This window comes from Phyllopteryx taeniolatus, chromosome 20, assembly GCF_024500385.1.
Source record: "Phyllopteryx taeniolatus isolate TA_2022b chromosome 20, UOR_Ptae_1.2, whole genome shotgun sequence".
In the NCBI taxonomy this organism is placed as follows: domain Eukaryota; kingdom Metazoa; phylum Chordata; class Actinopteri; order Syngnathiformes; family Syngnathidae; genus Phyllopteryx; species Phyllopteryx taeniolatus.
The window spans coordinates 14,379,535-14,393,910 of NC_084521.1; the positions used below are offsets into that span (position 1 = coordinate 14,379,535).

Here is a 14,376-nt window from a genome sequence, read left to right on the forward strand (position 1 = left end):
CAGATGGATGGAAAGGGGTTGAGCGATGAGGGGGGAGAGAGCAAAAACTGTACGCCCAAAAGTTTCTGGGCCCCTCTCTCCCATTAGAACATGCAGTGTCCAATGCTGAAATTCCTGGCCTATTATTTGCCTCTCACTGGATCTGATCTGCCACTTTAATTACCTGAGTGTACTGTACTGTATGTCTGTGCACGTGAAAGCGAGGAGATGTGCTTAATATATAAAAAAAAAAAAAAAACACTATTTGCGGCTTTAACTATTGATTTCTTTTGCAAAGGAGGGGACTCTGATAAGTGTAAATACACACACACACACACACACACATAATGTGTTATATTTACACACACAGCATTCTGCATATGTTTATCTAGCCATAGATTAGCCAGACTGGATACAAGTAATACAATTCTAGACATGCAGATGTTTTAAAATGGTTGCTTTGTGAGCACGCCTGTAAACAGCTGTTACCAATGGAGGCTGCCAAAATCTTAAAAAAACGCATTGGCTTATCCGTATGATGTAAGTCCACATTTAAATGTGATACATGCATTTTATGTCTGTGCTGTAACTTACTTCGGTTGCCCCAATCGAATAAGCGTTGAAATGAGTTGTAAATCTCAATATGTACCTTTTGCTGTCAAACTGACTGTTTCTCAGCTGTCACATTTTAAACAAAGCTCCCAAAAATGTATTTTTCATGAGAGCAATTTTAAATATAACATTTACATAAATCCAAGTTATTTTTCTATTCATATTAATTTATTTCATTTTGTGTTTTTAGTCCAGCAAACATATTTTCTTGATTTTATACAATGTATGTTTCATAGCAACATTTATAATGTGTAATCTCTGAATGCATTATTTTTATTTTCCCCATCATAGTCTAATGTATGTTGTCGAAACCAGTGTCCTCCCGAGGAACATTGGTATGAGTGCAACACAAACCATTGAAAAAACAGCTTGATAACGTCATGCATTCCTGTGACATAACACTTATTTATGGCCTGTTTCAACTTGCGGCTTGTTTAGAAGGTAAAGCTTATTTCTGCTAATTTTTCCACAATTGCAAGGGTGCCTTAATAGTAAGTTTTTTTAAATTATTTTTTTGATTTGCAGTTCTATGGGGTCAGTGTGAGAAAGCGTCTTTAATCGTAAATCTGAAGCACAATTTGAAGTTGTTCACAAAAAATAATGAATAGATTTTTCTATTTAATAGGCTGGAACTTTCACCCCCAAAAACCTAAAATTATTCATACTCCTTGTGAGGGCCCTTTTCCCCCTTTAATTTTACCTAGCGTATATAACAACAGTACCTGAGTGAGACACAGAGAACGAAAACAGAATTTCTCTCTTTTAATCTATCACTAGTCCCCATGGAATCATCTCTTGGATATGTCAGATTAGACTTGATTATAGCGTGTGCACATACACATGCACTCACCCACAAACATAATCACACACACATTTGATTCCATTCCTCACGCTTTCACTGTCCCTCCCACTGGCTTTGTTTGGCCTTGGATTGGTACGGATTAATCCTCTAATTGCTTTGTAGCTTTGTTGTGAGTCAGGGAGAGAGTAGCAAAAGCGAGGGAGAATTAAACAGCAGGTGGATGGGGGGTGAAGGTCAACATAGCCCTTTAAAGCTTTCTTTTAATGTCAGCTCATTTACACGCAAGCTACCTGAGAGGAGCTGGTACTCTACCAAGTAAAAAGACGTACTACCGTTTCTCATTTGTTGCATTTATCTGAGCAGAAAACAGTTTCCTTTAATTAGCACTCAGCGTCGTTTTTTGTCTAATTTTATTTTATGTCTTCGTGATTACAGAATTGATTGACTGTCGGGTACTTATAAAAACACAGGGAAACAAAGAAGCTTCAGGGTTTTGAACAGTTTCCAAACATTTTTTTGGAGCCAAGGCATCCTTTCTACTTTAGAAAAATCTCACGGCACACCACCAAACAAAAATGTCATTCTATGTAATTATGCCCTCATTCCTTTCTGCTTTTAACATGAAACATGAAAATAATTATCATAAAAGATGAAAGAAGATACTTGAAGAATTAGGAATTATCAGTAAATCAAATTTATTTCCCTTGTTCACATAGACTCAAACTGATGCCTCAAGGGACTTAATGGGCTAAATATGTGCCATCTAATTAACTATTCCTTACTGGTAAGAACACACTGAGACTAAAGTAGCACTTTAACTTCACTTTCATTCACTGAAGGCTCCTCTAAATCTAATCCAGTTCTTTAGTCATCCGGGTTGCAAGCCTTAAATGTTTTAAAAAGTGTTGCACAATGATCATCTTTAAAGCGCCTTCCACGGAAGCTGCTCATTTAATTGGATAAATTTCAGTTCAAGTTTTGAACCAGATGTCAATGACGTTTTCTGATTATTTATCACTTACCTCTAATGTTTTCCACCCTTCTTTTCTCTCTAATTCAGGTCCCTGCTGGGCTGGATGAGATGAGATCCCTATGTAGTGGACACCATGGCAACTTGTGACTCTCCCCCTATGGTCTCGTCACGGCAGCAGGAACATGGTGGTCAGAGGCTCTCTGCTGCTGAGGACAACTCCGTTGTGGCCATGGAGACCGGTGTCGCCAACAGCAACAATGCTAATAACAACCAAACATCACCTGTAGCCAGAGAGATGAAGAATGGCCTTGGAGAGCCCACTGTCAGCCCACTGAGGTCCACAGCTGGCCTCACCTCTGTCAGTGGAACCATTGACTCTGTTACAGAACAGAGTCGGAGAGAAAGCTTTACAACCGGTAACAAAGGGAGTGTTACCGGGACTTTACCAGGAGTAGGAGGAGGAGCAGCTTTGGGTTCAGACTGTTCTGCCCCTGCCACGTCTCCTGTGGCACCGGCAAAGGAGATCCCTTGCAACGAATGTTCCGGCTCCTTCTCCAGTTTACAAAAATATATGGAGCACCACTGCCCCAACGCCCGACTGCCTACCACCGGAGGTCATGAAGACGTTGACGAGATCGAAGGTATGGTAGGGGAGGAGAGTGAAGATGATGGAGAGCGTGGGGTGGGTGCGGCCGATGGAAGGGAAATAAACAGCGAGATGGAAGAGGAGAGTGATGTGGAGAACCTGTGCGGTGAGATCATCTACCAGCCAGATGGCTCTGCCTTCATCGTGGAGGACTCCAAAGAGCAGCGTGGCAACCAGGAAGGGCTCCCTGGGGCTCTCCATTTCAGGGGCCTGCTATCCTCCCAGACCTTCCCCAAAGCCCAGACCACCACTGGCCAAAGTGGTCTGAGCCAAGGGGGGGAGCGGTTGGAGCAGCCTGCTGCACCCATGTCCTTCTATCCCCAGATCATTAACTCCTTCCACATCGCATCATCCTTCGGAGGTAAAACGTTGGCGGTCGACCCCCCCTCCATATCAAATACCTCAACTGGAGGGAGGGCAGGCGCTAGTCCTGTGTTGCACAGTTTTCGTGTTTATGACCTCCGCCACAGGAATGACAAAGACTATCTGACGGGGGATGGTACAGCCAAAAACTCATGTGTGTCCAAAGATGTCCCCAACAATGTGGACTTATCCAAATTTGAGGGCTGTGTGGCCGATGGGCGGCGGAAGCCAGTGCTCATGTGTTTCCTGTGCAAGCTCTCATTTGGTTATAGCCGGTCCTTCGTGACACATGCTGTCCATGACCACCGTATGACCCTAAATGAGCAGGAGCAGAAGCTGCTGAGCAACAAGCGTGTTTCTGCTATCATACAGGGCATCGGGAAGGATAAAGAACCTCTTATAAGCTTTCTGGAACCAAAAAAAACCCCTGTATCTGTGCTATCCCACTTTCCCACACCTGCCAACTTCCTAGGGCCAGACACTGGGCTTCGCGGCTTGTGGAATGCTTTCCATAGTAGTGGGGAGAATGCCGAGTCACTTCAGGCAGGCTTTGCTTTCCTGAAGGGCAGTGCCAGCAGCTCCTCCAATGACCAAAATCCCAGATCCCAAACCATGCCAAAGGCTGAGACCAACCCAAACCTCGGGGGAGGGGCTGGTGCCCATAGAAGCTCCAGTGGGAGTTCTGCTGCTGCTGCCACTGGTGGCAACCTGGATGGCCGGAACTCTAATCTTAACAGTAAGGGCCACATTAGGGACACATGCACTTTGCAACCCAATGGGCTGGACCTGAGCCACTACCCACCCATCAAGCGGGAGCCCGGTGCAATGGGAGAACAAAGTCCAGAGCAGGATGAGGACAGTTACTCCTATGGTGGCGGAGAAGAAATTGAGGCAGAGGATGAAGAGGAGCAGGCAATGAGTGTACTCATGAAAGGCCAGAGGGCCAACAGCACCAGTAGCAAAGATTTCCCTCTCTTAAACCAAAGTATTTCCCCTCTTTCCAACAGTGTGCTAATGTTTAACAGTGACAACAAAGGTCCTGCACCCACCTCCTCTTCCTCCCTGCCTATGTCTGAGAAGCTGGAGATGGAAAAAACTTGTCTGTCCGTTGCCCTGGCTTCTGCCAGAGAACGGGAGAGCAGTAATGACTCAACCACTGAAGCGCTGATGGGACGGGATGGGTCATCACCATCTTCCCATCCCCTTGACATGATATTGATGCGGAGGGATGATGAGAGTCCTGGACCTCCTCATCCACACACTGGAAACCCCAGTACCCCTGGTACCCCAGGTACACCAGGTACACCAGGTCCAGGTGAAGGGTCACCAGGAAGTGGTGTGGAGTGCCCAAAGTGTGACACAGTCTTGGGATCCTCGCGTTCTCTTGGGGGGCACATGACTATGATGCATTCGCGGAACTCCTGCAAGACGCTTAAATGTCCCAAGTGTAACTGGCACTACAAGTACCAGCAGACACTGGACGCTCATATGAAGGAGAAACATCCAGAGTCCGGAGGATCATGTGTTTACTGCCGTACAGGACAGCCTCACCCTCGTTTAGCCAGAGGGGAAAGCTATACCTGTGGATACAAGCCTTTCCGTTGTGAGGTCTGTCTAATTTTACATCATTGTCTTTTATATATCTGACAAGGACATAAATACAGGGGTGAATCCCTATAAATTGCACGTAGTCTGAATTATGTCACTTTTCATACACTACAGTGTTCCCTCGCTATATCAGGGTTCACATATTGCAGATTCAGTAAATTGTGGATTTTTACTTGTATCGCGCATATTGTATCAAATATTTTGTGGGATTTTGATTGTATCCTATAATTTTTTGTGGTAAAATAAACACTTCCTAGCGTAAGACATGAGAATTGTAAAAAAAAACAAAAGAAAACAATTATTAAAACACATATTACAAGGATTAAAATGTACTTAATATACTGTATTACTGTGCATTACTGTATGTTAAAGATTTTAAAAAGTGTTTAAGAGAAAAAAAGTGTTTATATGAGTATGGTAGAGGTGGGGAAGATAATCAAGAGTGTGGGGATGCGATTTAAACTATGTATACCGTAATTTCTCGTGTATAATGCGCCCCCCCCCCCCCCCTCAAAGAAAAATTGTCAAAAGTCAATACTGCGCATTATACATTGGTATAGGGGGAAATAAAAAAAACTTTCACATTTTATAAATGTAGGCCGCCGTCTAGAGGTTATGAAAAAGCTGTAAACTTTCATTAAAATGTCACCGCCACCTAGAGGTTATGAGAAAGGTGTATCCTACACTTTCATTCCAATATGACAGGGGTACGTGTGACTGCATATATTGTATCTATAGTTGTGGTCATAAATTTAAATACCCTGGCATAATTTGTGAATTTTTTTATTTTTTTTTTTAAATATGACTGAACAATAACCATCATTCATTTCTTTATGGTTATATTTTGTTTAATGATAATACTTTTCTGAAAGGCTTGACAGTTTAATTTGAATCCCATTAAAAGAAAATTAAATGTGTTTCACCTAGCCCTTCATGTTTTCTTTAAAGAATTGTACCCATCTTACAAATTGTGCCTTGGTAATCAAACATATGAACACAATTGTGTTCATTTACTAAATAAAAATAAGGCTGTGAATTTAAATAAATAAAAAAAGTATTACATGTTCAAATAAAGTGCTTAACTTCAGAATAATTCTTTGAAAAAATACTTAATGTTTTGATCATATTGGTAGAAGCAAAATAATGGATTGTAAAAAGCGTTATACATAGGTTTTCCAGAATTTTGAGGTCAACTTTCGGGCTGCACATTATACAAGAGAAATTATGGTAAATAATCCCTAAAATATGTGGTGGTGAATTATGCGGATTTCACCTATTCCGGGGGTGGTCCGGAACCTAATCCCCACGATAAACAAGGATTACTGTATACTGTATCTAATAACAAATCTTCCATTTTAGGTATGCAACTATTCAACTACCACCAAAGGCAACCTTAGCATCCATATGCAGTCGGACAAGCATCTAAACAATGTCCAAACACTCCAGAATGGTGGAAGTGAGGCACAGTACAACCACAACCATGCCAACCCAGCAGCTAGTGCGGGCCTTGGTGTCAGCTGTGGGGCACCCTCACCATCTAAGCCCAAACAGAAACCGACTTGGCGATGTGAGGTAACAAAAAAAAAATACAAATCAACAGAGCGACATTGTAGTGCAGCGGTAGCAACATGGCAATTTGTGACACAATGAGCCACTTATTTCACCCTGTGTTACTGTCTTATGTTTTTCTTCCACAAAACTCAATACATTTAAAAATAATTTTTCATATATTTTCATATAATATTGGTTAAAACATATTCAAATCTCATGGTGTGGTCATGTGTGGTTGCATGTTGTTTGAATTGATGTAATCAGGCTCCAGCACGCCTTCGACCCTAGTGAGGAGAAGCGGCTCAGAAAATGGATGGATGGATGGACATTTAAAAGATGTCAAATAACTCTTTTTTTCCTCCAGGTTTGTGACTATGAGACCAATGTGGCCCGAAACCTGCGAATCCATATGACGAGTGAGAAACACATGCACAACATGATGCTGCTACAGCAGAACATGAAGCAGATCCAGCACAGCCTTCATTTAGGCCTGGCACCAGCTGAGGCAGAGCTGTACCAGTATTATCTGGCTCAGAACATCGGCCTGGCGGGTGTCAAACTGGAGAACCCTGGCGGTGGTGGCCCAGACGCCCAGATGATGATCAACCCCTTCCAGCTTGATGCAGCGACAGCAAGTGCTCTTGGATCTGGTCTTGGTAAGTGACGCATGAATCCAAATAAAACACTCAGTTTAAACTTGCCTTTCTTCATACATAACCTGTGATATCTTAAATCGATCTTATGAAACTATTTGAAGCCCCTTATAGAACAAGAAACCACACTTAAGTCGAAAAAAAGGACACCACATGCCTGACTATAATGCTGTAGAACCATGTGACTTCTCCAATCCAATCAGTGAATACTTCAATGAGGGAAGAACTGATCGTTATCTATCCATTCATCCATCCATCCATACATACATGCATTTTCTATAGTGCTTGTCATCAAAAAGGTTGCGGCTAAGATGAAGCATATCTCAACTGAATTTAGGAGGTGGGTTACAGCCTGGACTGGTCTCCAGCCAGTCGCAGGGCTAGTGAAGCGTAATGAAACAAAAGTACAATATAGTTTTTATATTATTATTATCAAGATCACTAATATTATGATCATTAATGTGCTAAATTAAATATATATTGTGCTACAATAATGACCAGGTGTTAGATTTTGCATGTCTACATATTTCGAAGAACTTCCTTAAGTTTTAATATGTGAAACACGTATATTCAATATTGAATTGGAATTTAACTAGAGGAAGTGTTAGCTATCACTTGAGGACATTTCTTCATTTACATTGGATAATCTTTAAAATGTGTGGTTTCATTATAGGGCGGCACGGTGGCCGACTGGTTAGAGCGCCAGCCTCACAGTTCTGAGGTGCGGGGTTCAATCCCCGTCCCCGCCTGTGTGGAGTTTGCATGTTCTCCCCGTGCCTGCGTGGGTTTTCTCCTGGCACTCCGGTTTCCTCCCACATCCCAAAAACATGCATTAATTGGAGACTCTAAATTGCCCGTAGGCATGACTGTGAGTGCGAATGGTTGTTTGTTTCGATGTGCCCTGCGATTGGCTGGCAACCAGTTCAGGGTGTACCCCGCCTCCTGCCCGATGACAGCTGGGATAGGCTCCACCACGCCCGCGACCCTAGTGAGGAGAAGCGGCTCAGAAAATGGATGGATGGGTTTCATTATAGACTTCTATAGAGATACAGACTATAGCATACATAACTAGAAAAATAGCAGCATAGGATTTGAACATGCATGTAAAAACTAGACTTTACACCGATTTTATCAGCCTTATCGGTATCGGCCGATAATTAGCATTTTATGCTGATTGGCTTTAATGTCATAATTCACCGATCCGATCTATGACGTCATTGATCGGCGCCGCAAAATACATTTACTCCGCGTCGCCATCGTGCACAGTATATTTGAATCCAAAAGCTAGTTTATTTTTAGCGTTGTCGCGTGTCTTTTGGCATAGTCCTGTAAATATCTGACGGCCAATAAAGTTATTTAAAAACCCATTATTTCTGTCATGTAATGTTGGTTTGACCTGACTGATTAAAATACACGATCTGACCAGAGCAGTGATTTCCAACCTTTATGGAGGCAAGGAACATATTTTACAATTGAAAAATCTCACAAAAAGTGGATATATTAATTATTCTATGTACTTCCTGCCATCTCATAGAAGACAATTCATTTATTCTGTCTGTCACTATGCCTCACTCCCATAAATAGAGGAACAAAGACACATTATTTATTGTAAATATAATTTTTTGAGCAAACACAAGTATGTACAGTCAATGAACAGGTCATTTAAATAGACACATTCCTCCTTCTTGTGATCGGATCGGTGATCGATTATCGTTTTTTTTAAACTCGCTGATCGGTGATCACATTTAAAAACTGACTGATCCTAATCTCAAATTTGCGCTTCATTTTTTTCCCCCTCAATCTTGGTCAGTTTAATTCTTTTTTTTTGTCTCAAGTATCATCTCTGTTGCTATTTTCTTCCTTTTCATTTTTATCTCAGTCCTTTGGCCTTCTTTTACCACTCCCATCCCTTTTTTTTCCCACTGTGCCCCTTTAGCTCCAGCTCTTTTTCCTTCCCCCTATCTCTTCTCTCTGTCAATATCTCCTTTTGTTTGACCCCTCACTGATTAAAAAGATGATTATGAGACGCCACACGAGAATTATTCTTAATCTTTCATTTGTAATTTTCTTAAATCATCTTAATCCTCGCCACCATACACACTACGCCACCTTTCCACGCCCCAGAAAGAACACACACACACATGCACACACAAACACGCATACACTGGCACACAGCAGGAAGTGGATTCCCGTAGGAGTGAGGGAGATTTAACAATGACCCTGCCGTGTTACACACACTCCCTCTGCCAGTGTTGAGGTCACAGCCCAGCCAGCAGATGTACTTCCAGTGATTTACACCGATAACACCCAGCTCCCTATAGTGAGCGCAGCTGTACCTAGGTTTTGATGGTGCGACTGTGATTGTTTTATATTCAAATACTGGAGAAGGTCATTGGAAATGTGCACTGCTATGCACCATGCACCCAACGATGAATGAAATACATTTCCTTAATATACTGTATTTCAATCAGTTGTTTTTGTGCTCCAAACAAAGTGTTAAATTATGTGAAACCAGACATGATGTGCTTTGATAGCATACATAGACGGGTCATTGAAGGTATCGAACAAAACATTTGTTTCATTGCTATGGGTGGCAGATTTTTTTTTTCATTTCCAGGTCTGGGTGGACAAAAGAAAAAAAAAGTGTGTGTGTGGATGAGAGAAAAGCCCAGCGCTTTAAAAACGTTATCCCACCGCTGCTGAGAGGAGTAATTAAAGCTACCTGATGAGCGAGTTAGCAAGTTGAAAAGGATGATTGTAATTGATCCTGATTCAATCCTATTAGAGCTTTTTTATAGACCAGACTTTGTAAGGAGCCCTCGTCGTCTGTGAGACTTTATTTTATCAAATCCTTTTGTGTAAAAGAGGCCTGCATGGAGGACTCCTTTCTCCCTCCCTTTCTTTTTCTCAATTCTTTCTGCACAATAATATTCACGCTCTTTTTATATTTTTGTTGTTCTACACTATTCTCCTTGTTTCACCTTTATCTTATTGTTAATATTACGTTCGCATTCACTGTCTTCGTAGTGAACAGTGACCTATCATCGGAACTGCGTCTCGCCAGTGGCCAGCTGATGGCTGACGACCTCTCGCTGGTGTCCTCAGGTGGAATGGGGGGCATGTCCTCAGTGGACCCTTCCCTCTCCTCCCTGTCGCCGCCTATTAGTGACCCCTCGCTGCGCCTCTACCAGTGCGCCGTGTGCAACTGCTACTCCACAGACAGCCTGGAGGCTCTTAATGCCCACGTCAACACGGAGCGCTCGCTGCCGGAGGAGGAGTGGCGCTGCGTGGTCGGCGACGTCTACCAGTGCAAGCTGTGCAGCTACAACACGCAGCTCAAGGCCAACTTTCAGCTGCACTGCAAGACGGACAAGCACATGCAGAAGCACCAGCTGGTGGCCCACATCAAGCAGGGAGGCAAGGCCAACCAGTGGAGATTAAAGTGTGTGGCCATTGGCAACCCTGTGCACCTCAAGTGCAACGCTTGTGACTACTACAGCAACAGCGTGGATAAACTGAGGCTACATACCACCAACCAGAGGCATGAGGGTGCCATACGGCTTTACAAGGTAAAAAAAAAAAGAAAAAAAGCTCTTATCTGTTCGCAGTATTTTTTCACGTCATATCATATAGCGATCAAAGCAGTCCCATTCCAATACAATGTAGGGGGGACTTCATGCAAAATTTGGATTCAGCATGTTTTTGTTTATGAAGAGTTTGCACTGCCATCTTAACCGAGACCCTCGCAATCATCAAAAGTTCCCATGAGAATGGAATGCCAAAGATGAAAAAAGGTGGCTTTTGGATGCTAGATGATTCCAATCAGATACGGGCAGATTTCCTGCTTTTTATCAGCTGGCATCAGTGTTGCTGTTAATTACCCACGTATTTCAAATTCTTCAGCCTGACCTTTGGGCTGCAAACAATTGTGAAATAACTGAATACTTTGTTTTTGTGCAAACATCACACAGTCATATTTGCACAGTAGTTTTCTGTCAGAACTCACATACAGTGTTGGTTCTTGAAAATACATTTTTAAAAAAGTTTAGCAAAGGGATTGCTCTAAATATTTCATTTTTAAAAGCCAGAAATATATTTTTAATATATATTTTTAAAGATGGTAAAAAAAAGTATACACATACAGTTAGTGAGTTTGCCCATGTATTTTACTGAATTTTATGTCGTTATCGTGATAAATTAATTTGCATTGGTAGTAGCATACGATAAGTGCATTTGATGTGTGTCTCCTCTTTGTTTGTCAGATGTCTCCCTTTTAACAGGAAGCTGATACATTTTTAAAGCCCTTATTTATATCTTGATTTAACCGTTATTTATCTAGGTAAGGCAAATGAGAACAGATTCTCACTTTCAATGCCAACCTGGCTGCAGACAGCAGAGGAAAACAAAACAAAGCAAAAGAAAACCAAATACATATACAACAAACTGTGCAATGTGATACTTTGACCTCCAAGACATTACGACATTGATTCTTTTGCCGCTGTAAAAACAATCAGTAAAATTGTAATAGAAACCCAAATGAAATAAGACTTGCAAGTTTAAAACTTTAATTCATTAGCATTTAATACATATAAGAGTAATTACACTTTGGAACAGTAGACTCCTGTCACTCGTAAAACACTGTGATGATGATGTATACATTTCATAATAATCTTCTCGGAATTTACTTTCTTTGGAAATGAGGGACTAATTCAAAGTTACTGTGCCCAGGATCGAAATGATTATGTCTGTTGGCGTTCTTATGAAACATGTCTATATTGACACACTGAGTATGGCAGAGGCTAGGTTAAAGATTAGATTGAATTGGATTAGATTAGTTTTTATACACAATATGTTCATGAAATTAGTCTTCTTACTAAATGTACACCTTTTTTATATAGACATTTGTTTATATATTAAGCCATACGTTAGCTCCATTGGCAACATAATAAGAATTAAATAATAAAACGTTCTGTGAGAATTTAGTAGGATTTTGCCCAAAACGCGGTCCACTGTAATTGAAATTATGGACAAAAAAAATATTATTTTAGCCCTGTCATGGTGTATTTTTGTGGCAACATTTAGCATTGTCATAGCTGAAGTGCCACCATTGTGGTTGTGATCCAGTTCCAGTTTGAGTGTGGTGCTTTATTGAGACAATTTTTGTTTGTCATCTCAGTGGGACAATAAATGATTAAGAAAGAAGAAGAAAAACAGACAGGGCAAACAGTTGACACAGGAAGAATTTTCTTTTGGTAAAAGCATTTCTATTTTTTTCTCCCCCAATATATTCCACTAGAGCAAGGCAATGTCTTTTAACCAAGGCAAGTGAGGGCCAGCCCAATGCCCGCTCTGCGCACCCTGTGCACCGCAATACCTCATCTACCCACCCACCGACCTCCACAGGCCTCAACAAATGTGTTCCACAGATGAGGCTTTTAATGCATCTGGCACAAGTCCCAATATTTTACCCTTGGACATGTGGTACATGTGCTAGTGAAGCCAAGCAAGTGGGAGAGAAGGCAACGAGTGGTAGAACTGGAGTAGAGGAAAAAATCATTTCTTTTATTTGACCAGGAAAAAAAAAAACACCTCCTCTTTCATGTATTGGCAGAGGTGAAAAGCACATGGGAATGGAGGTAGCTTGGCTTGGTGCATAAAAGATCCGAGTGTTGACGACTTTACCATCTGTTTTTTTTTTTTTTGGAAACACAGAAAATCTTTATGGCATGGGAAACCATTTGAAGACACAAAACAAAAAGCATATTCAGGAGATTTTATGACCGCTTTGTAGCAGAGATGGAGGACTTCTAAGGGGAATTTGAAAGTGTCTTATTTTCCAAACTTTGAAAAAGAGAGAGACAAATGACATTTGCAGCAAATAGACATGAAGTGAACGGGTGTCCCGGGACTAGCAAGTGTCAAAAGTCATAGGCCTCATTTGGAAAAAAAACGGCACTCTGTGCTGGTGCTTAGGATGGGAAATGTTCTAACTGTGAATGGGCATAATAACCAATGAATCGGAATTCTGCTGTTTGTATTGGAATTGATTGGATTTGAATTCGGCCTTGAAGAAATTCACGGTTAAAAAAAAATGTAGTGCAGTCCATAATAAAGCAGAATGTGACATCAGCTTTGCGAGGCCGAGCTACTGTATATCTTCCGAGCACCATAATTCTGGTCAATACAACACTGGCATGGAAATAGGAGTTCAAAACATTAATCCCATTAATCCTATTTGTTACTTTTCCGCACCGTTGAGTAAGAAAATTTGGTCAAATGCTGTTCCTTGGTTGAAACGTTTTGTTTGCAAATTTCTTACAATTTTGTATTACTTATTATGAGTTGCACATCGTATGATTTAAATTCAATATTATAACAGCTGTTGAGTGCAAGTCTGTGTCCGCATGTTGTGCCAGTAGCATATGTGGTTAGTCGAACATTAAACACCGTCATAGCGTAGCCTGTCTGTCGCTGGCCAGAGCTGGTGTTTAGCTTAGCATTGAATATGATGATGTATGGTTTCGTTTATGATTTGTAATAACAAACAGTGGCCTTTAATACACACAAGAGACGGGAATAAATCTGTCAGTGCCATTCACAAGTGTTGCAGGGCTAAGTAGGGGGGGGGGGGGGTCGGTTCGTAGCCACTGCATGTGTGTGTGTGTGTGTCCATTGGGCTTTGAGGTTGCGATCAGGGCTGTGCCCTTGGGTCATTAGGAGGGGAGAATGTTCATGGTCAATGTTGCGTGGTCAGGGACCACACACACACACACACACACACACATAAACACAGACACACTGTCTCATAGGCCATAGCACCTGTTTCTCAGATGGCTGTCTGAATAAATCTTCAACTGTCCTGAGTCGCCACTACCCCTCCACCGTCTGTCCCACTGTCTGCCCGTCTGTCCAGTTTTCCGTCATTATTCAAGCAGAAATGGACATCCGGGATCCAGTGTGCATTTCCATATTTCTGTTTTTCTTTTCATTATTTTCCCACTCGTCTTTCTTGTCCCCTGTGTCCTTCTTTGAACTCCGCTTTATAAAAAGCTCAACGTTTTTATGGGCGAAGGGAAAAGAGAGGGCAGAGGATGTCGAGCTTGAGTACACTCCGATAAATGGATGTTTCAATGTATGTTTGCTTCTAACACTCATTTTTTATTTTTCCTTGCTTTGAGAAATTGCAGAT

The 14,376-nt window shown here is 41.6% G+C and overlaps 1 protein-coding gene across 1 annotated transcript in view; it reads left to right on the forward strand.

Annotated features, from left to right (window-relative positions):
• The window catches only part of zfhx4 (zinc finger homeobox 4), an 88,594-nt gene that overhangs the window by 18,179 nt on the left and 56,039 nt on the right, over window positions 1–14,376 (forward strand). Inside the window, exons 2-5 of the mRNA XM_061758250.1 lie at window positions 2,454–4,983; window positions 6,343–6,555; window positions 6,899–7,190; window positions 10,215–10,756. Of these exons, the coding sequence (XP_061614234.1) occupies window positions 2,500–4,983; window positions 6,343–6,555; window positions 6,899–7,190; window positions 10,215–10,756 (3,531 nt within the window). The 5' untranslated portion in view covers window positions 2,454–2,499. The remainder of the gene's footprint in view (window positions 1–2,453; window positions 4,984–6,342; window positions 6,556–6,898; window positions 7,191–10,214; window positions 10,757–14,376) is intronic.